This window comes from Coturnix japonica, chromosome 4 (assembly GCF_001577835.2).
Source record: "Coturnix japonica isolate 7356 chromosome 4, Coturnix japonica 2.1, whole genome shotgun sequence".
NCBI classification, from domain to species: Eukaryota; Metazoa; Chordata; class Aves; order Galliformes; family Phasianidae; genus Coturnix; species Coturnix japonica.
This window is the reverse complement of record NC_029519.1, coordinates 9,069,094-9,091,534: the sequence shown is the minus strand read 5'-3', so window position 1 is coordinate 9,091,534 and position 22,441 is coordinate 9,069,094. Positions and strand designations below refer to the sequence as shown.

The 22,441-nt window shown below is 45.5% G+C and overlaps 1 protein-coding gene and 1 long non-coding RNA gene across 2 annotated transcripts in view; one reads left to right on the top strand and one right to left on the bottom strand.

The window, feature by feature from the left end:
- LOC107312795 (bromodomain and WD repeat-containing protein 3-like) overlaps positions 1–14,091 on the bottom strand; it is a 49,718-nt gene extending 35,627 nt beyond the window's left edge. Inside the window, 6 exon segments of the mRNA XM_015860503.2 lie at positions 2,930–3,028; positions 5,268–5,418; positions 13,196–13,255; positions 13,428–13,457; positions 13,634–13,692; positions 13,785–14,091. Coding sequence (XP_015715989.1) covers positions 2,930–3,028; positions 5,268–5,418; positions 13,196–13,255; positions 13,428–13,457; positions 13,634–13,692; positions 13,785–13,821 — 436 coding nt within the window. The 5' untranslated portion in view covers positions 13,822–14,091.
- On the top strand, positions 13,507–17,216 carry LOC107312796. The gene is made up of 2 exons (XR_001554625.2): positions 13,507–13,681; positions 15,294–17,216. It is a non-coding gene; the product is annotated as an uncharacterized LOC107312796 (long non-coding RNA).
- The last annotated feature ends 5,225 nt before the right edge of the window (positions 17,217–22,441 follow it).

The following is a 22,441-nucleotide window of genomic DNA, read 5'->3' as shown; positions in this document are numbered from 1 at the left end:
TCAAACACACAGTAACAGCCTACCTGCCTTGAAACAGTTTCAGGTGGCTCTGAATACTTTTAACCATGCACACACAGGAGGGTGAATCAAAAAAAGTCTAACTGTATTTCAATGTACTCCCAATAACCACAATACCTTCTGTGCACTGCAGTGTTCTCTATTGGAAATGTACCACTGCTCATTGTTGTAACTCACACCAAGGACACACCGTTCACAAGGTGTAACAACAGCCAGGCACAAGTGCATCTTTGAACCAAAACAAGGAAGCATTCAACGCACCTGGTTCTTACTGTAAGAAAGCTAAATGAATGTTTACCTCACACACAAAGCCATCACCAAGATCTCAATCTACCCACACTTCATAAACTCTCACTGCCTTCAAAAGAACTGCAGAGTAGTGCTCATACATACATCAGAAAACAACAAGCCACACACAAATCTACTTCTCCTATCTTTCGGTAGAAGATTAAAGGGTGTAATACCTAAGTAGAAGATAAAGAGCCCTTTTTTTTTAGTTTTCTTTAGTACAATAAAGCTATTATACTCAAAGTCTAAAATATTAACTATGACCATATCTAGTCTTCTTTTTAAGTAATGAAGCAACTTCTTTCTGCAAGCAGAACGACCTTCTCAGATGCAGTTCTGCTCTTCTAGCTGTTAACACGACTGCTACCCATGTGCAGAGATGCCATGAGCCTTGTTGCTGCTGATAGCCTTTCACCAGCCAAAACATTCCTTATGCACAACCTTCACAATCTCCTAAACACTCCCAACTGCCACATAGAACTTGGTGCACACTCCCTTCAGGAAGGAGAGACTGATGATAAATGAACCCAGTTTATGTGATCCTTCTTGCAGCACACTGGTGGGAATGTGGACTCCTGATTTTTTGAGCTGGGGAAAGCCCTGGCTTACAGAAGTACCAACCTGCAGCATTATCTCGGGGTGCCATGCAGTAAGACACATGCATTTCTCTGTTTCTCTGAGCCCTTGGTCCTTAAACATACACACTTCCAAAAAAACCCAGCACTTCTAGCGCAAGTACAGGCATCACTGCAATGAGTTCAGAGGACTCTAACGCAAAGAAACAGTCTGAAAGGCCACGCTCATCAGCTTCACCATGGTACCCTGCTGGCAGCAAGCTTAAATCTTTATCAGTAGAATGAAAACGATATAAGAATACTTTTATACCCACTATTTCTACACATGACTTAACTGTCTGCACAGGCAATTACACAGCGGTTTCATTGCATGACTGCACGTGATGCTGGGCACCCATTCCCTCAGCACAACTTCTTCCAGCACTTCAGCAAGTACTTCCAGAGACCTCCAGGCTGTCCCTGTCTGACTGCCCCAGGCTGACTAAGTCAGCACAGCACAGGAATTCACAACCACGTTGAAATATTAAAGAGCCTGTGAGTACTTCTTTGTTTAGTGATCTAAAACAAGACACAGACACTGCAGCACCACTCACCAGAAAAATATATATATATATATTTCCCAATATATGGAAATAGTTCCTTCTTTTTTAAGTGACACAGCATAGCTCAAACTACCTGACAAAAGCAGGAAATCTACTAAGGAAATAGTTAATTATGAACAAGCTCTAGGCAAATATCCATTTCTTTTTCATACAGAAGATCAATATTAACTTCACTGTTCTGTCACTGTTGCTGGAACACCACAGACCTTATGCAAAGTGTGCCACTGGTTTCAACCACAAGCAGCTTCGACTTTGTCACTTTTATGTCAGACAAAGGTTAATTTTTAGTAAGGAGAGACAGTGAGAAAGTACAGAAACATAAACAGAGGAACAGACATAGTAAAAGCAGAAGATTGTCACCATGATCCCTGCATCTCTAGAGGAGAAATGGCTGGGAAGGAGGATGGAATCTCCTTAAAAAAGATAAATTATTTCCTGAGATTAGACAAGGAAAAAGAAGGAAAAACACACAACAAAAAACAAACAAACCAGAAAGAAACACTATCCTAAGTACTCCCAGCATTCTGATTTTTATGTTACATTAATCATGCTAGTTGGATGGAGTTCAAGAAAGACTTCCCATTAGAGATTGCCACTCAACAGATAAGAGAAATGCACATGAATGAACCCCCTAAGAAATCTGGGGAAGTCCATACAGCTGCACAAAAACTCACATGGTTATCATATAATCAGATCAGATAAAAACATCCCAATATGAAAAGAAATCATGACAGACAGGACTTATATTTATGCCTGCAAGAATCAAACTTGTTTGCTGTAAAAATGGTTAATGAAAATTTGGACCGTACTAGCAAAAGATCTTTCAGTTTAAGTGCAAAACAGCTCTTTGATGGTAAACAAGCTGAATGCATATAAACATTAAAGTTCTATACAAGTTTTTTATCCAGCTGAAAGCAAATACAAGTGTCAGTTTGGTGATTATTTCCTTTTATAGAGAAGGACGTTACAAGTAGTCTGCTTTCTGTCATAGCTGAACTAAAACGAATTCTTGAGACACAGAAGTTATATGGGAACCAGGTGCTTTATTCCAGCTAAAGTTCTTGAATGAAAGCTTGTCTACATGCTCCTGTGACCATGCTTATTCAATCATATGGGCATGTGCAATTTTACTTGTCTGTATCGTAACAAATAGATTAAAGCCTATTTCTTTTTAAACAGGAAGGTGATGTGCAAAGCCATTTATCGTGAACACAATGATTTATCATGTGTGCATATATTATAGAAGGCTGCAAACAGAACAGTGCAAAAACAGTTATTCTACTGTCAGTGAGGATTGTTTTTTAGATTAATTAATGGTGACATCACAAAAAAAGCCACTAAGGAAAACCCAAATTAACATTTAAGCCAGAAAGAGTAACTTTAAGATGGAACATTAATAATAACACATAGAAGGAAAAACCACCTCATCTGTGTTTCAAAACTCACCCACGTTTGGTGGTTTCCCATAATTCACAGGTAGTTCGGGAGGTCGGCCTCTGTGAAGAGCTGCAAATGCTGACCCCTTCCATAGTGTATGTCTGAAATCTGTATGGGAAATATTAACAGAGGGTTAGAGAAACCATCAGCCAAGCCAGGCTGACTTATTCCTTGTGGAAGCAACAGCATCAAGGAGCACTCCCAGCATCCTCGTCTGTCATTTCTCAGTCTCTAGGCTCAACTGTTCTTGTGGAAAAATAAGATTCATCTTTTTAAGTAGTTTGTCATAAATTTAATTGGGAGAAGTTGTTAAGCTGATTTTTCTTTCCTAAGCAATACGACTGTAAATGTTTTTAGCTTGGTTTTGCTTCATTTTGGTGAATAGTGTCTAATCTGCTGGTAAGAAAGAGAGAACAAAAAAGTAGGTGCACATTGTACTGATACAACACCAAATTCTGATGTGATTTTAGGCTTTTTGGAATCCCAACTCGTACAGGATCTCTCCTTACAAACTGTACACTTGAGAATACACTCACATACGTTTTCTCCCTGAAAAGAGAATTTTTTTTCAATAAATCTCTTTTCTTGCAATTGGTGGCAATGTGCCCTATCTTCAGACACTCCTCTGCACCCCTGTGCCCCTCCCCCCAAAACAGCTTTTAAAACTAAGACTGCTTTCTTTAAAGGCACTCCAGCTCTATGCTGCCAACTGGCCTCAGAGAGCCTTCTCTCCAGAACAATAGCAATTTTTCTAAGACTGTTCAGAGAGCCTCAGAAATTAGACCTGGACTTCTTCCATTTCTGGCCATCTGGAGGGGAGAAATGAGCTGCCACAGTGAATGAGAACTGAAACAGAAGGACAGTGCCACAGATTGGTAGATCCGCATATCAGCACCTAGATCTCTGACTATGCTGTGTGCAAGGTTACATGACTCAGAAAGACTCCTGAGAGCACGCTCTGATTACAGTCCAAACTGTGCCACCAAGCATTACAATGTTGCACCTTCAAAACTTAAGCTTTCCAAAATTGATCAAAATAACTGCAAATGCTAATGGTGAGGTGCACTGTTTCACACTAGCGAGTGCACACCAAATTGCACAGTGTCACAGCATCTTTTCTTCCTGAAGGAAAAAATCCTGTCATAGGTCCAGCACTACATATGTCAGCAATTCATCTAACCTCTGTTCCCTAATTTACTCAGAATCCAGCTCCCAGCATAGATACATTCATTTCCATGTTTTCTTCTAAGATGCAAAGTGATGTGAAATGAAGAAATGTTTTGCTGCAAACCTGAGGTTCCCAATCCTAACAAAACATAGATTCATTCCCCAAGCTTTGGATGAGTGACTGCAGGCACCACATCCATCAGGTGACATCAAATGGATCAGCAAGAAGCCACCATCCTGGATACACATGTGAGTCTGACTTCACATGCAGAAATTTTAGTGCTCATTTGCCACTGAAACAGGAAGGTCCAGCTCTCCACCTCTGCTCCTCTCTCAGGAGGATGCTCCTGTTGCCTTTGTCACCTCCAGCACTCTGATCCATCAGCTCATTTAATTCAATACTGTAGCAATACCAAGTTTTGCAACAGTTGAGCTCTGAATCAGCACATCATAAGATCAGACAAGTTCTGGCTCCTACAGGGGAGAAGTGGCAGGGAGGAGGGAAGGGAGGAACCAACCACTCTTTTCAATAGCAAATGGCTCTCAGATCCACTTAGTTGTAACACAGAAGCGTGCTTTCAGGAACATTATCTCAAGCAGAGCAGTTTTTCAGAAGGACTAGGCTGGTGTCCTATTCAAGAAGGGAACAGGGGATTTTGTTCAAATTAACTTCAAGCAAGGACAAGCAGGAAACTATCACCAAAGAATGTCTAACTCTCTCCAGCCCTCTAACTGATACCCCAAATGCCACCCTACCCTTCAACCTGTCTGCACAGACAGACAATCAAATAATGGAACACACCAGAAAGACAGCCCAGCAAAATATTAACTGTGGTAGGTTATTTCAGACACACACATTTACGTATTTGGAAAATATATGGCTGTTTTTCAGGTGGATCAGATCTCCAATCCAGTTCATCACACCGTCGACACAAATACCAGTCCGACAAGCTGGAGAAGTAACAAAATCAGGCAATAACAGACACAGAGATAGCATTCCCAACCAAAGACACAGTAACAGGGTCAGCAATAACATGGTCTTGCTAAAACACTGTTAGGTAAGCAGGAGCTGAAAAGATAAACCGGAGTTTACACAAATACAGATAACACAATATGGATTGAAATAAAAGCTTTCACTCCTCAAAACAAAATGCAGACAGACACAAACTGAAAATCTTACCTTTTGCTGCCCTTAACAGAGATTGCCGCCCAACACCCAGCAAAGTCTGCACACCTAAGACACTCTGTGGGATCTCCTTGTCTAAAAGCGGTCCAAGTCTCTCACAGATCCTAAGAAGATAATCCGGAGGGATGTGTGCATTGACAGCCACCTAAACATACAGAAAACACAGGTGTCTGAAAATTGGTTTATTTTTGCTTCTGCAAGTATTGTTCTTTTCTTTTTTAAATTCCTATTCAAATATTAAAATTAGTTACTTTGATCATTTTTAAAATGAAAGCATCCTCAAAATTAATTATACCCGAGATATCTTTTAACACGTCACAGAATGTGGAATAAGTCAGACTAGAAAATCAAGGTAGTAACAGCCAGAGTAGTAATTTAGAACGCTCTTTAATAACAAAAGATCCCAGAAACACAGCATTCTCAGTGCATTGGTCTAATCAAATGAAGTATTGCCTGGGGGCTTCTCCAGCCTGTTTTACCCTTCAGTTCATTCTTCTCACACGCACCATGTTTTGCTTAGCTGAAAAACCCTTGCCTTGCATTACTGTAAGAAGTGCACGTACAAAGCCTGAAAACCCTAAATATTATGCTTAGAGCCATACCCAGTCCCTATTTTCTAATTGCTAGGAATAGTAACTTTAAGACCCACATTTGTCAGCTCCTAATTCGTTATTCTAAGAAAACATTCCTCCTTTTCTGCTTCAGAGGCTGTTTTCCATGGGGATACGATAGCTCCCCCAATAGTCTGTGCAAACAGCAAATAAGCTTTGCTGCCTTATCTGGAGTGCCCTGTACCTGCCTGACTCCTGCTACACCCACTAGCTGCCAACAAAAATATGCAATATCAGAGTCCACTTGGTTCCTTCAACCTTGGACATAGAGCTACAACCACCTCTTCTCTAAGATCAACAACAGCAGACCCTTCAGGTCCTCAGTACCTGTGACTGAAGACTGAGAAAACACTGAACCAGAACTAAATGCAATAAATGTTGCAACATAATGAAGAATAAGATGACACTAAAAGAGTTTTTTTTTGTTTTCCCAAGTCAGAAACTAACGCCAAGTTACATTAAAGCCAACTTGAAGAGGCCAGAACAGCATTCATGGTAAAGAAACAACAGCAGGCACATGCCTATGCACATACCCCCCTCCCACCCAAACACTGCAGCTGAGTCCAGTTGCACCCAATGCTGGTGAGGAGCTCTAAGCACACACCAGCAATGCAGGCCCCTCCCCACAGTGCAGGACAAGTTGTTGCCCAGCCTGACTACTCAATCAAGTTTCCCTTGGCATCAGCCCTGGTGCTCATCTATCACACTGCAAGCTGTTTTGGCTCCCCACATTCAGAGAACATTCAACCCACAGAAGGGAAAGGCATTCTGCAGAGCCGACTGTGATTCAGACAAGTGTCAGAGCTGGTGAAAAGGAGAAGACCGCTTCCTTTAACAGTAGAGTATCACCAGACAGGTCTGGCTACCCTGTTCACCTCCACCCCCAAGAAAATGCCCCAGAACAGCAGAGGGAGCGGCAGGCAGCAGAAAAGAGGAACAGACAACCACTTCATTGATGTGTGCTGCCAAAACACTACTGGTTGAGCTGTGTCATCACGGGTGTTATTACCACATGGCATTGGGAAATGGTTCGTTCCAATTGGGCAGCAGCAGTGGTGCTACGGGGCCCAGAGCAGTGAGTCATGCTGTACAATGTCATCACTGCAGCGCAAGCAGGATCAGCACCGTTCCACAAATCCACGAGCGAGATTTTAACCCAACGAATCACAGCCTTTTCTAATGATGCACACAAGGTATTATTTAATTGAAATCACTCCAACACTCCCCATCTGAATGGAAACTCTTACAGAAGAGTAAGGATTCACCATGCAGCCTCTCTCAGTCACTGCACGCCAAAGATCTGCAAGGCAATAGCAATCCATGTGAAAGGAAGGCTCCTCCAAAGCCCTGGGCTTTGTAATTCAGCAAGAAATATAAACTTGATCACCTCATTAAGGCAGGCCCACACCATGAATTTTCATACTACGAGCATTAAGGAATGAACGTCCCATATCACAAATGCCATCCTGCAACGAGCAGTTTCTGCAGCCATTCAAACTTCTTTTTCCAAAGCCACACAGTTCTAAAACAAGATCAGTAGCTGCCCAACTGCGCAGCCAGTTTAGTTCAGGATGTAACTACAAATCGCCATTAGTTGTAAACTACTCAATGTAACAGTAACCAAAATGAGATACAAGGATTATCTGAATTTTTCTATTTATCTTTCATTCCTAGCTGTTGCGGTAGCCTCCCTTCACTATGTAAGAGAAGGATCTGAAACAAAGGCAATTGAAAACATGCAATTTGTAAATTCAGAGTACGAAATGCTCTTTTACATCTCTGATAATGAGTAGCACGTTTCTCAGTCAGCAGCTATCAATTTTAGCAGTTATTCAAGCTCAAAAGATGAAAAGAAAGCCAGCAACCAATCCAGAATAGGAAAAAACTTCCATCTCAATTTTGGAGTAGAAATCCTCCTCTCTCTGGAAACCTTACAGAAAGGCCAAAACATTCTCTATACATAACACAGCGAAACACGTCCCTTTTCACTCAGGAAGGTGTCGTTTGAAGCCTCGCTGCTATTCCACTTCTGGAGAAAGGTGTTGGATTAAGCCTGGCAGCAGATATCCTACTGTGGAGACAGAGCCTGGCTCTGCTTACACAAAGCACACATTATTCAATGAGAACTGACTGACTCAGTCCATCTATTCAGACACGGAATGCTACTCGGTTGCTTAAAGACCTTTAAGGCAGTTGGTTGTTTTTTTTTTTCTTTTCTTTTTACAGAACAGCAAAGGGATTGAGCACCAACACATCTGCAGACCTGCCAGCACTCAAAGATCAAAGATGGATGCGCCAGAGCCCTGAGCATGTGGCAGCTATCTGCAGATGCCTGGCAGTGATTTGTCTGGGTGGCTGAGACACTAAGCAGCTCAGGACACAGACATCTGGCTGCTCCCTGCCAGAGCAGGCAAGTTGGCAAACCCAGCATGGAGCCAGAGCTAAACCAGCACCAGAGAGCTGCTGAAGCAGATAGATCTCAGCATTCAGTTTTATTAGACTGTAAACTTTCCTCAGTAATATTTAACGTGGAGCATATTGCACAGACCTGGCGCCTATCAAAGTGATCGTCCCCTTTATTAACACGCCCTGCCCATCAGCTCTGCCACCTACAATCACAACCATACCACACTAAAGAAAGGCTGCGTGGCTCTCCTTCCCCTGTCATTTACACGTTTCTACAAACCACAGCAGCCTAAGTGGCCCCTAATCTGTATATTAATATTGTTATTACCATACAGCTACGCAGGCAGACGGCAATAGGAGTAAATTCTCCTAAAAATTTTTTTTCCATAGTAACTTCCAACTAAAACGCTTAAACTGCAGCCTGGAGCAGAACAAGCTATTTTGTTTTCAGGTTCCCAAAAGAACTTGAAACAAAACTGCTGCCTCTCACCTCTGTGTGTGAGAGCTGTACGTGGATTTTAAAGACCATCCCAAAACATAAAGCTGTGAAGACATGGAAGAGAAAAATGAAGCCTCCCACATCAGATTTGCATTCGCAGAAGGATAGAAAAAGGCAAAGCTTAACATCAGCTACAGCCACGTTTGGCATTGCACCTTTTGGCCACTCGGCGAGATTAAACTAGCAGTAAGCACATTAGCACCTCCCCAGATCCATTAGAAAATAGCTTTAGAATATTAAAAGCTATTTTTGAAAAATATATAGAAAACAAGGGGGAAAAAAAGCAAGAAATTAATAATTCAGGCCAGAAACATGCTAAACAAGGAACTTTTAAAGGACTGTTTTAAAATAGAAGAGCTGAAGGCATGCTAAGCGAGAGCCAGTTCTACAGCCATACTGGGATAGATTATGGAAATGGTTGTTGCCTTTAGATGCAACAATCCTATACGGGTTAAATAATCAGAGCATGAGATTGGCACAGCACCATGGAAATACTCTCTAATAAAGCAACTTTATTGGTCTTACAGATCTAAAAACTCAAATAAGTCAATATGTCCTTCTAAAACCTCCACGTAAACAGCTGCAGGTGAACTTAACCACAACAGCTTGAACTAATATGCAAATATGCTGCTACAGAGATAAGCAGCTGCAAATAAGGAACTATTACCGAAGTCACGTAAGGGCTAGGAGAAAGTCATACCCCCTAAACCTGTTTATGTTTCTGATGTTGGAAGTATTACAACATAATCTCAAACTGCTAAGAAAAGAGTCCTTACTGGGCAGCTACGACACAGGCAAGGAGCTCGCTGATCCCTGAAACAAACAAACAAATCCCCTGGAATTAATGCTGACAGTTTTTCCTCCCCAGAACAGCTCAATAAACAGGAAACAAACAGAAAGACAACTCTTTGTGATTACTAATTATAACGAGACGTCTGTATTCCCAGGGTTTGGAACGAGATAGCTCTGAAACACCTCTTCAGGGAAGCCCAGGGAAACGTTGCTTCAAAGCACTAACTCTGTCTAATGCAAAAGCTGCACAGAGGTGGAGAACAATGTGGGCCTTGCAAGGCCCCTTCCCACCAGGTCCTGGGGTAGGCAGGCAGCTGTGCGGCAGCAGCAGATTTCTAACCTCCAGGCAGCCGCACCACGCTGCTCTCATTTGCCAAAGCAACAATCAATTAAGAATCAATTGACAACTCTATCAAAAAGCAGCAGAGGAGACCAGGAGGACCGAGGCAGCTGAGCAAGCAGGAAACTGCTCAAGACCTCAAATATGGAATCTCAGCAAAAGGAAGCTCAGATACTGGACTTCCACAAGATGCCAACAATGTGCATATACACAGAAATTCAAAAGCCATTATCCACTCAATTTCCCCAGGCAGGGTAGGTTGGAACTATCATATAGCAATGACATTTTCCTGAGGTGAGAAAACCGCACCATCTCTCTGCTGCTAATGCTGGGATTGGCAATACCTATAAATAACAGCACCTCAGATTCACAGCTAGTTTTAAATCAATGCAGATGGACAAGGCAGAAACCCAAAGCCAAATCCCATAAGCTGTTCCACGCTAGTGCAGCCATCCACAGATACAAATTCTCCACTCAGATACACCGTCCAACAGCTGACGTTCTGTCTTTCCTAAAATTAAGCTTCACTTCAGCACAAAGAACAAAACAGTCTTTGCCAGAATAGGCCGCCCCTCAGATAGCTCTTGAAAACCAGACCAGTCATTTTTATCAGGAATAAATAAAAATAATTTCCAAAAACTGCACACTGGAGACTGCTCTGATAATCTAAAGCAGCTCAGCTCGACTTGGCTGTTCAGCAGCTGGCTATACATTAAGCTGCTGTGGTTAATTTAAAGTAGAAGCACTGATAGCGTGCAAGTTCAATATACCTAAGACCCTCATAATGAAAGTAAGGACCCTCCCCCTTTACAAGCACGTTTCACATCCCAAGACCACCAGCAGCAACTAGCAAAGTAAAAAGCACTAGGCCCACACAGACCTTTGGAGCACACCTGGGCAATTATCTGGACAGGCAGCCATATGTTGCACATAAAAAGTGCTCCAAAGTGGAAAGAAGCAGGAAACACAAAGAGAACAGAAATGCACAACGTGTTTGTGTTCTCTGTGTGGCTTTGCTCACTAGATACAGCTCTTACTAGTGTATCTTCAAGTATTCTCCTGCCTGAGGGTGCCTGACATGTAAAGTGAAAGACTGAGTTCAAATAAGAAAGAAAAAGAAATCTCTTTAACAGAGAGATTTTGGATCTTGACTGAAAGCTTGAGGGGTTAAATGGAGTAAACTGGGAGTAAATGTTAACGATTGCCAAATGCGATTTGGTTGTTCCATCTTTATCATTTCCAAAAGCCCTCAGAGCAATAGCACACTCTACAACGAGAGCATCAGCATATTCTCGCAAAAATACCAGCTCTATAGACTAAACAGTCAGACTGAGAATGGAAAACAAAGTTAAAACATCAGCAATCAGAACAATAAATTCTTTGTCAGGTTTGAAGGAGCAGAATATTGGGCAAACAAGCAAACAAACCAACCTAACTTCTCTGGGTTTGCAGATCTCTCATTTTGCTCAATTACCTCAGGCCTGTCTGCCCAGTGCAGTTGCAACACAAGGCAAAGATTGGAACCGATTGCTTTCCTGCTTCTCAGTGGTCAAACAAGAGAAATGGGCAGAAAACCCCCCATCCCTGATTGCCCGCATCAGTAATTATTATTATTATTATTATTATTTTCCCACAAGGTGAGATAACTAAAATCAGAGTTTTTTCTTCTCCACAGCCCTAGCTATGTTCTAAACATTACATCCAGACATCCAGCTAGCACAGAACTCAAGTAGTTCAGGTTAATATACAATCACGTGTATCCAAAGGTCTGAATTCCAGCTTCATCACACTCTAAGTGGAGAGGGAAAAAGGCTTTCCTGCTACATCCTTGACAGCAAAAGCTTCAGCCTGAGGATTAACTGAAGTTCAGCTCATCCCATACAGCACCAACCTGCCTTGCTATGATTAGCTCATTGTCCTGTTCCTTACCGATTTACCACATTAACCAGCTAAACAAAACTAGAAAAGAGATTATTAAAAAAGGATAATTGTTGATTAGCTTAAAATAGAAGAAAAAGATCTTATACTTGGCTTTCATAATTCTATGCACCAAGAAGCATTAATTCCAAGCCTTGCTTTACTCCAATTTGCTTCCTGCTTCTGAAAATCTTAAAACTCTATGTCTCCAGCAGCAGCACCTAACACAGAAGAAAAGGCTTTAACACTTTCCTAGCCACACCTCACTGAATGAAGGGGAAAAAGGTGCAACTGATGAAGCAGAACAGTCTGTAATCAAACTACATTGCTGCTAGCACCCCTCGCTGTGAGCAGGCACAAGCTGAACCTGAACTGGCCTGATGTTAAGATTTCAGATCCTCTAAGAAGATCGCACGCAGTACTGAGGTTTATTGAATGCAGCACTTACTCCATTTCTGCTAACTCAATAAACAGCTCCAGAATTATCCACCAGAGGAATGACAAAGCACAATCACCTTAAAACCTCAGTATGTTTCAGACAGGAAAAGCCAGCAGGTACCTCAATGCCAGGAGCTCTCCCACCTCTACCTGAACATCTAAAGTAGCGCTACAATGGAAAAAAACCAACCGCAGAGCAAACTACAGGGCAACACTTGTGCTCAAAGCCCACATTGCCACGGTGCTCAGTGGGGTGGGACACAAAGCTCCTTGTGGTGCAGAGCAGGATGCTCACAGTGTGTCTGTGTTGCACCTGGAGTGCAACTACAGCTGCAGTGTCAGTGCTGTCACCTGGAGCCGTGGGCAGTGACAAGGCCGCTTTTATCTCCAGCCCTCAGCGTAAGGCAGCGATGGGCACCCACTCTGGGCACCCCTTCCAGCCTCCCCACTGATACCTCATGGACTTTGTGCTTTCAAACCAAGCAGTGCCCGGAGCAGGCCGCCCCCTCAGCCCCAACCCCACGATGCGGCCCCGCAGCCCGGCCGAGACCCGCAGCTCCCGGCCCCGCACCCCCCGCCGCCCCACCAGTTCCTCTGCGGCTCCGGAACCAATCAGCCGCCTCCTTACACCGCCGTCCGCGTTGCTCCGGCTTGTAAGGCGCGGCGCCATTCGCCAGGCCGGGCCCCGGTACGTGCCCTCAGATAACCCGCCCCGGCCCCACAATAGCGCGTCTCGGCCGCCCCCACCAACCCCGTCCCGTTAAACCCCCCCTCACCCGGCCCGGCCCCGCCGTGCCCCCATTACCCCAGCCCAGGGGCGGCTTCGGGTCGGCGGGGCGAAGCCGTCGGGCTGGGCGGGGGGAGCGCGGAGCGTGGCGGTGCGGGGACGCGGGGCAGCCGGCGGCGCTTGGGGGCTCACCAGGTCCTCGAAGCTGCGGCGGTGCTCCTTGCCCTGCCAGTCCAGGCGCCGGGGTATCAGCTGCGGGAGGGAGACGGGGAGAGAGAGAGAGAGAGAGCGGGAGGAGGGACGGAGCCGGCGGTCAGACCCCTCCCCGGGCGGCCGAGGGCAGCCGGCCCCGCTCGGCGCCCCCAGCCCCGGCCGCAGCACGGCCCCGCAGTGCCGGGAGGGGCCGGGCAGCGCCGTCCCTTACCTGGTGCTCCTCCAGCTCCTCCACCAGCACCTGGGGACACACACAGCACGCACACAAAGGACGTGAGTCCGAGCCCGCAGCGCCGTGCCCCCCCAACCCCCACCCGCCGTCCTGCCCCGTTCCCTTCTGCTTCCCTTCCCGGCTCCTCTCCCCGTCCCGTCCCATCCCCTCCCGCCCGGCCCGGCTCGGCCGGCAGCCCCGCTCACCTGGGCGGATTTCTTGCAGGGTCCGGACTGCAGGAACCTGGCGATCAGGTAATAGAGCTCTGCGTCGGGACAGGGAGGGGGAACGGGAGAAGGGGACACGGTTACAAAGCGGGCGGACGGCGGCGGAGCCTCCGCGGCCAGCGCTACCCACCGGCTTCCAGCTGGGTCGGGGCGGCCGCTGTCGCCATCCTCCTCAGGAGGCCCGAGGGGGAGGGGAGGTGGCGGATCTCGCCCCGAGGACTCGGCGCTCCTACAGCGGCCGAGCTCCCATGGAGGAACCCCGCTGGCCGTGAGCGGCGTTCGCCCCGCTGCCGTTCTCCGCCGGCTTCATGGCATCGCCGTTCGCCCCATAGATAGCCCGGCCCGGAGAAGGCAACCGCCGAAGCTGGGTGCAGGAAGCGCCGCCGGCCGCGCGAGGGCGGTGCGGAGCGGCTGCGGGCAGCGGGGAAGCGGCGGGGCGGAAGGGCCGGGCGGTGACGCGAGGCGGAGGGACGGGGAGCGGGGAGGGCGCCATGAGGCCTGTGGGCCCCGGGAGGGAGAGAACTGAGTGTGTGTGTGGAAACAGCGAGAAAACAGCGAGAAACCGAGCGGCGTTGTGCTGTGTGGGAAGGGGCAGGGCCGCGGGTGTGCGGGCTGCTCTGCTGGAGGGCCCGGCTGGAAAAAAAAAGGCCTTTTAGGCGATTTTATCAGCGTGTAACGCGGTGAAGGTGCGGGAAATAAACTTCAGTTGTGCTCGTGGAGTTGTTTCTTCCGAAGGATCTGTTTAATCCACGGAAAAGAGAGGCAAAATGCCGGATTTGGGACAGCCAGAAGTGGCCTTGCTCACCTCACACTGACTGCCACAAACACAAAGGGGTTCTGCTGGGTTTAGGGCAGCCATAGGGTACCCTTGTGATGGCATTAATGAGAATTCAACCTTAAACATGAAGGTCCTTGAGACAACATTCAATTTCTGATGCCTAGGGAGAGCCCTCATACTCTGTTAACATAGATGGGAACTTACAGCTATCAATATGTGATACCTGTCATCTTGAGTGCCTCAGTATTTCAGTGGGGCTGTTGTCATGGTCCCCAGAATACCAGAGGCAAGGCAGTGTGGTAGATAAGAAATTGGGCTGCAGTGGCTTTGCTAGATGAGGTGCTTCTTGTCATCATAGAAGAGCCCGAGTTGGAGGGGATCTGCGAGGATCATTGAGCCCAGCTCCTGAGCTCATCTTACAGTCAGTGCTTCAGGAGCTGAATCACAATCGTTTCCTCCCAGTGTCCAGGAAATAAAGACATGGATGATGCCACATCTGTTCTCTTCAAAGCAAACACTGTGCAATATCAATCTCAATAGACATTCTTGAGGGAAATAAGTGATTTTTCCAGAAGTATCCTGTCCAAGCTTCACAAATGTATTTCACTTCAGCAATAACTTGCTAAAATATTAGGTGAATGGACAGCATTCCTTAATATACAATTGTGTTTTACTGCCATAAATACCTGATGTTTGGTGTTAGAATTTCGTGAGCCTTGGCAGGGTAACAATCACTGTCATAACTGAAAAACAAAGGAATAAGACAACTCATCTTCATGCTTTGAATACCAAGAGCTGAATCACAGTAAATTGATGCAGTTGAAACATTAAGAATAAATTCATTTTCACATGTATTTATAGTGTATCTACATGACTAGACGCTGTGGAGTGCTATTTCAGAGTTCTTCCTGCTGTTACCACAAGGATGCAGCCCGTCCTGCTGGCAACCTGCTCTCATGATGCTTCAGGATACCAGTCAGGTGTGTGACATCCAGCTGCTCCGCATGACTCGCCTACACCTTAATGCAGGCGTGGAAGTTGTTTGTGGCAGGCGCTTGGGTTACCTGGCTGACGCATAAACTCCATTTTCTTCTTCGTCCTCCAAAGCTCTCAAGCTGCTAATGAGAATTTAAATAGCCACAATAAATAAATGAAGCATCCCCGCTTAACCATCGTAGCTCTAGGATTTTTTTATAAGGCAGATTCTTGGTTATCACTTAAAGAGATGTGGGGAGCCACCTTCCTAAGCTGTTACCTCGGCTCTAGGGGCTTTCCATTAGTAATAACTCTTGCAGTGTGACACTGGAGCCTTTGAAGTTAGTCCTGTTAGTCCTATGGGAGTTTGGGTGTAAAACAGTTCTGGAAACAAATTACCTCCTAGGAAAAAAACCTTCTGATATTCTATATCTTTAGGAGTAATATTTCTCTTTCCTGTCTAAAGATCTGATAATTGCAAGCTCGTCTTATTTTGTATGCTAGGGATGCAAAGGAAGAACGTAGATAGTGTATCGTAATATGTTTTGAAAGTGCACATCAATCTTTCTGAGCTAAATTTAATTGTCAGGAGAAAACACAGCACCATAAACATTGTGTAGCACCAGGTCCTCCTGTCTTCTAGTAATACCTAATATATTCTTGATGGATATGGTGTCTCTTTGCCCCCCCTTGGCTGATGTCTTGCTGAACCTTTCTGCTCACAATTTGCTTTTATGTGAGCTCGGAGGCAGTAGCATATAAGCTGCACCACCACAAAGAGGCAGGATGATTCTTTTAGGGCCTGTATAGAGCCAGTGGGAATTCCTACAGGAACTGAAATGGGCTCTCAAATTGAAAGCCAAGTTAGAAAATGTTCCCAAACGAAGCTCATCTATCCCTTGTGTGTGTCCTCCCCGCACCATTAGCACTGGAAGCCTTGCTGCATGCCTAGGTGTTTGTACATACAGGTTCTCCCAGCTCGAAACTCAGAGGTGCTCCTTAATGCAAAGGCTGTGCCCTTGTTGAAGCCTAGGCTGATTCATGCATCAACAAGAAAGGAGCACATTAGTAACTGTGCAGCTATTTGTTAGCTATGTGTTGCAGAGTATGGGTGTACAGACCGCGGCCTGCATTCAGGCGAACACAAACAGCTCATTAGTCATGCCTGGAGCAGCCATTGGATGGCTTCCCTTGGCCAGGCTCTTTCAGAGCAATTAGGGCTGGGATTTCCATCTCCGCAGTGACCCCCCAGCCTTCTTCCTGTGTTGCTGTTCCTGTGGCTCCACAGCTTCATATCATTAACATTCTCCCAGTTGCTTTATGATCCCCTAGGGCTGCTGTGATCAATAGCTCTTCCTGCTTCTTCTGAGCTCTCCCCTTAAGGACTCGTCTTCCTGGTGAGTAATGCCCATCTTCAGGTGCACCTTTCATTCCCTGGGAGCCCCGTGGCACAGCGCACTGCAGCCGCACACAGATCTGCAGCTCCATGACTCATCTCTTTCTGGATCCTCTGCATCCAAGAAGCATCGTGCTGGACAGCAATAGTAAATCTCCTAGTGAAAGCCAGATTCAGTGCTGGTGCTTATTTGTGTTTCTCCAAAGCAGAACGCTGTTATATAAATGCCAACAGCAGCAGTGGCACTTAGTGCTGGAGAGAAACAGTGATGCAACGGTCTTTGCTTTTGAACAACAGATGTACTCAAAAGCAGGGATACTTTGAGGAAGAAGCTATACTGTGTGTTTCTTTCCATGCTTGCTCTTTTTAAATAATAGTAATAGTAGTAATAATAATAAAGGAATGCCTTTGAAGCCTTTTGAGTGGAAACCTTTAGATAAAACTTCAATCTAAAACTTCAATCTACACCCACAGAATAAAATCAATCTCATTCTGCTATGGCCAAACTTGTCAGATGTTGCAGGGTCGCCTCCCTCTCCCTTATGTGCCCTTCCCAGACAGAGTGCAGATATCACAAAGTGTTCAGAACGCCCATTGCTTCTGCCCATTTCATGTTGCAAAAACCTCTCAGAAAAGCCCTATTTTGCTTTTCTTGGAAGAAACCTCCAGAGGTCACACAGTCCCCATCCTGCACAGAGCAGGCCTGAAATATCACGTTTGACCAGGCAAGTCTGAACACTTCCAAGGAAGGAAGATTGCCCAACCTCTCCGGGCAACCCAACCCCTTCCAGTCTGACCATCCTTGTAGGCCAGAATCGTTTCCTTATCTGCACTTCCTATGTTCCAGCTTGTGTCTGCCACCTCTCACTCTATTGCTGTTTTCTAGTGTCAGGACATGCTTGGTGAGTTTTTCCACAACCAGACAGAAATACGGCACAGCTGCAGATCAGAAGGTGGAGGTTAGAACCATGCAGGTGTGCTGGGTTGTACCTGGACTGTACCTTTCCAGTGAATGTATATGGGAATGTATATGGGAATGTATGTATCAGAATCCCTTTGGATTTAGACTTTATCATCCATTTTTTAATATGAATTCTGCTAACCTTGGGCCTTTCCTTATGCAACCAGGTGAGACACAAGGATACTCACTGTTCCTGAAATGAAATCCAAGTTTTTTCTGTAACTGCTACAAAAACAAGTGCTGTTTAGAAGCAGTTTCAGAACTGGTGCTTTGTGCTTTACAGCTGAAACCAAATACAGGCATTGAATAGTCAAGACTTACTTTAAGATGGTATCAAAATGCAGTAACTTCAAAATGAAATTCTGGCATTGTAGTTTGTTCAGGTGAATAAATAATAACGATTATAATTAACACTTGCTGGCGTGCAGAGGTCCTGTGTGCCCATAGACATCCACTCGTGACAAAGAAATCTTTCTACGTTTCTTTTTCTCTTGACGACATGTGTTAAATAACAACCCGGTACCTGCCGGTGGTTATGTAACATCTGCTGGAGGATCTTTGCTTTATTTGCTTCTGCATCCCTCCTCTCTGCCCTCTGGGTGGTGCTCCATAACCAAGAGTTCCGGGTAGCGCTATCCCACAGGAAAGGCTGTTGGGAAACAGGGCAACGCTGTCCTTTGTTTCTAAATTCCGCCTTAAAATAGTTGGTCTAAGTTCAGAGATTTGTTCTGTGTGATGTAAATGTGGCGCCTCTTCCTCTGGTGAAGCTGCAGATCCATTTGCTGGCACACAAGATGCCACCTGCCTGGAGCAGGATCAGCTGTTATTCTGCCGGCCGATCCATATCTCATATTTCTTATGGCAGCCATTAACTGCAGTGAGCTGCCGCTCTGCTTGGAGGTACGTACATCACCCCTGCCACTGTCTAACTTTTATTTGCTTCGTTTTCAACACAAATTAATTCCCTCTGAACATTATGTAAACATTCGTGTCTCTGTTTTACACACAAATAAATGCAATATTTCAAATATGGATGGCATGCATACAAAAACAGGCAACAGCAGCCTGCGTGCCGATGTGCCCATAGCTCTGTAAACAGAAGAACCGGGTGAATAATGCCAGCACGCTGCAAAGTCTGCCACAGCATCACCGAATCTCAGCACTACCCCTGAAGGTGCCTATAACTCATCAAGCTCTCTAAGCAGGGAAATTACCTATAGCTGCAAGTGTCGAGGCAGCTCTCCTCAGTGCTGGTGTTGCAGTGGCAGTGCCCATGTCTGTAGCTCCGGATCGGATCCTGCCTCTGTGCCCGGCGTCGTGCAGCTGCTGAGCTCAGTGCTCAAGCAAATGGCTCCTCTCTGCTCTCTCCGGGGACGATGAGCACAAAGGGCTCTCCTCAGAATTGCTACCTGACATTTCCCAGCTGAGATAATCCAACAACTTCACATCTTGATGAATCCTTTTAGAGACTGTTGGGGGTTTTTGTTGTTGTTTGTTTGTTAATTTGCAGGGCCTGATCCTGCATCTTCAGCTTTTCGTGCTGGGGTGCCCATAGCTTTGCAGTCAGTCAGCGTGGCTCAGAATTCAGCATATCTGTCCCCGCAGAGCTGGGAATGCAAATGCTGCTGTCACTCCATCCACCAAGCGTGTTGCTTAGACCCCTCTATCCTTTCTCTTCTACACTGTCAGAATTTTTTGCATTTTAATTTGGTTTTACAAAAGTAATAAGTATTTTTGTGAAGGACCCCACCAAGTTACTAAGAGGTGCTGGTTTTATTTCATTAATAATGCACATTGATTTTCTAAATATATTCCTCAATATCCACAACATGTAAACACTGTTAGTAAGTTCATTAATACCCTTTTGGTACAGTCTTATAAAAATAGAAATTAAATATAAATTAGCACACAAGGTGATAAATTAGAAAACTGCCTTGAATAAGTTTGCCCACGGTAGAAAGCGTTCCTGATAGGTCTGCAAAGCCACATATGGCACTGCAGAACAGCCAGCGCAATGAAGCCAGCATCTCCTCATTAAATTGTCGTAGCTCAGAGCCCATTTCTACTTATCTGTAGCTTCCATTGCCATTATTTTGCATTATCCTTGTTTAATTTCATTTTTTGTTCCATTCCTTCAGTATCAGGCCTGGCTCTGGCTGATGAGCTTCAAACTAGTCAGGTAATTCATGTCTGAGCCCTCATCTAGGACTTCTGGTCAATGCCTTCCCATACTGGAGTTTGGCAGCCATTCATTTTATTTGTTCAGCTTAAAGTCTTCTGCTGATCTTCACTGTTAGAAAATTTCTCAATCTCATCCCTCTTAATGAAGGGTTTTGATTTGGAAACCTCCATCAGTTCCCCTGTAGGAAACAGTGACCCACATAGAACCATCGAATCATAGACCCACTGAGGTTGGAAAGGACTGCTAAGATCACCAAATCCAACCCCATCCCAGCCCCACCATGCCCATAACCACGTCCCTCAGTGCCACATCTCTGCAGTTCTACAACACCTCCGGGGATGCTGACAACACCACCTCCCTTGGCAGATGTTTCATTCAGCTCTTGAACTCGCAGCATGTAGTGGATGGATACATTCTTTTATATCCTTCCAGCTTCTTATCTTTGGAAATACTGTTTTATTTTTATTTTTTAATATCCTCAGAAGTTCAATTTTCAGAATCTCCCATCATCAGCTTCTATTTTCTTTTTTGCCTCAACTGATCGGAGCTTTAGAAACATCTCACCACTACGTGTGTTTTCTTTCTTATCTCCATTTAAACATGGCTCACATTTTTGGGATGTTCCTTAAAGCTTTTCTTGAAAGAATAAGTAATATAATGTCTGGCGAAGTGCTTTTCAACACCTCCAAATACTTACCCCTGTGTCTTTTATGCCAATAAGGAAAGCTTTTCTGTAGAGTTATGAGGTCCATGAGCTCTGTGTGGCTGAGTGCTGTCCTGGTGTTGGATGAGAAGTAGCATGGAAGGCTGGAGGCTGTGAAAGGCAAATGGGAGCTTTACAGACAGAATTCCAGTCATCCATATTTATTGTCATGAGGCACTACATCCTTACTGCTGGGCTGTAAGAAGTGAGGAAGGCAATTGCGCAGGTTATGGGTGAAAAAAATAAAAGCATCTCTTTATCCTGCACATTCTTGTGCAGTTTGCTAAACTACAGGAGCCCTGCCATGTTCCTGCTGAGGTCTCCTCTCTCTGAGATATCTGTGGACACCCTTCTGTCTTCCCTGTGGTAGATCTCAACCCCTTAATATTTTTACTTCCTTTGTTCTTTCCTCCTCTTTGGATGACCTGGTTCCCTACAGACGCCATTGTTCTGATCCTCACCTTTTCCAAAGCTCTTCTTCTCATCTTAGCTTTGTTGCTGCTGCGTGCCAGCTGCCCCAGACACTCCAACCCTTACACTGGCACTTTCTGTTTCTGAGATGCTCCCAGGATGGCTCAGCACCACCTCATCTCTCAACAGCTTCACCCAGTTCCTGCTAGGAGCAAATTCCTGCCACATCCATGAAGTTCTGGCAGCCCAAAGACTTGTCTCACTTGGTACCCTTCAGAAGGAGCCATGGGCTGTCCCCGCAGCCCAAATCCAGCTCAGAATTTTGGCAGGGGGAGGAAGTCTTCTGCTCATGGTTAGGTATTCATTTGTGCAATTAACAGGCAGTCTCTGAACTCCCTTCCCCACATCCCTGCTGCAGCCACGGGATCCGACCACATCTGGGCTGAGGGTTTGTTGGGTTGGACAATGTGAGCGCAGTGAATAGACTGCTCAGCACTGCCAGCCATTTCCCTCCAATGGCTGCAAAATAAATGGTGGGACGTGTTCCAGTGCAGTGCTGCAACCACCCAAAATACCACTATAAAATTCACAGGCACAAAATAGAGTGAGTGCATTAAGCAAGGCTTAGGGGGATTATCGAATTAAATCGGTGCCCTCTCCACCCTTCCCCCAGTCAAAGATATTAGGAATCGAAATACAAAAAAGGGTGTTAAAACGGCACAATGGGCTCCACTAAAACCTATAAAAGCAGAGAAACTCATTGTGGAGGCCGTTGCTTTCTTCCAGGCTCCTATTGTGTTTGGGCACAGCGATTCTGCCGGGGATGGGAAGGCTGTGCCTGGGTAATCCTGGGAGCCACCACAGCCATAACGCTGCCGGAATGGCTGCGCCGGTGGCATTCCCTTACAGAAAGGGAACGTCACAGGGCTGCGTGCCCCCAGCACTGCTGCCTGCTGCTCTGACTGCGGCGTCCCTGCAGCCGCACAGCCCTGCAGCTGTCATCTGCTGCCTGCATCGCAGCAAGGCTTGCAGCACCCATGGGTCTGCTGCGTGCACGCAGCCTCTGGTTGTTAATCCGAACGGGGCTTATTGGGAATTAAAAAACGAAAGCAAACAAACAAACAAAGCGAGCAAAAAACAGCCTTTAAACGTGATCTACGTGAACAGCTTATGGTGGTGCAGCAGAACAGTGCCCAGCACGCAGCCACAGCTGATGCTGTGGCATCATGGAGTGGGTTTTAGGTTAATGTGCAACCCTCTGTGCCTGCTTTAATTAAAAGGAGTTCAGAAAAAAACAATGAATTTCACATTAAATATTTTAATAACTTCATGGTATGAATCATAGAATCACCAAGGCTGGAAAAGAACTTCAGGAGGAAAT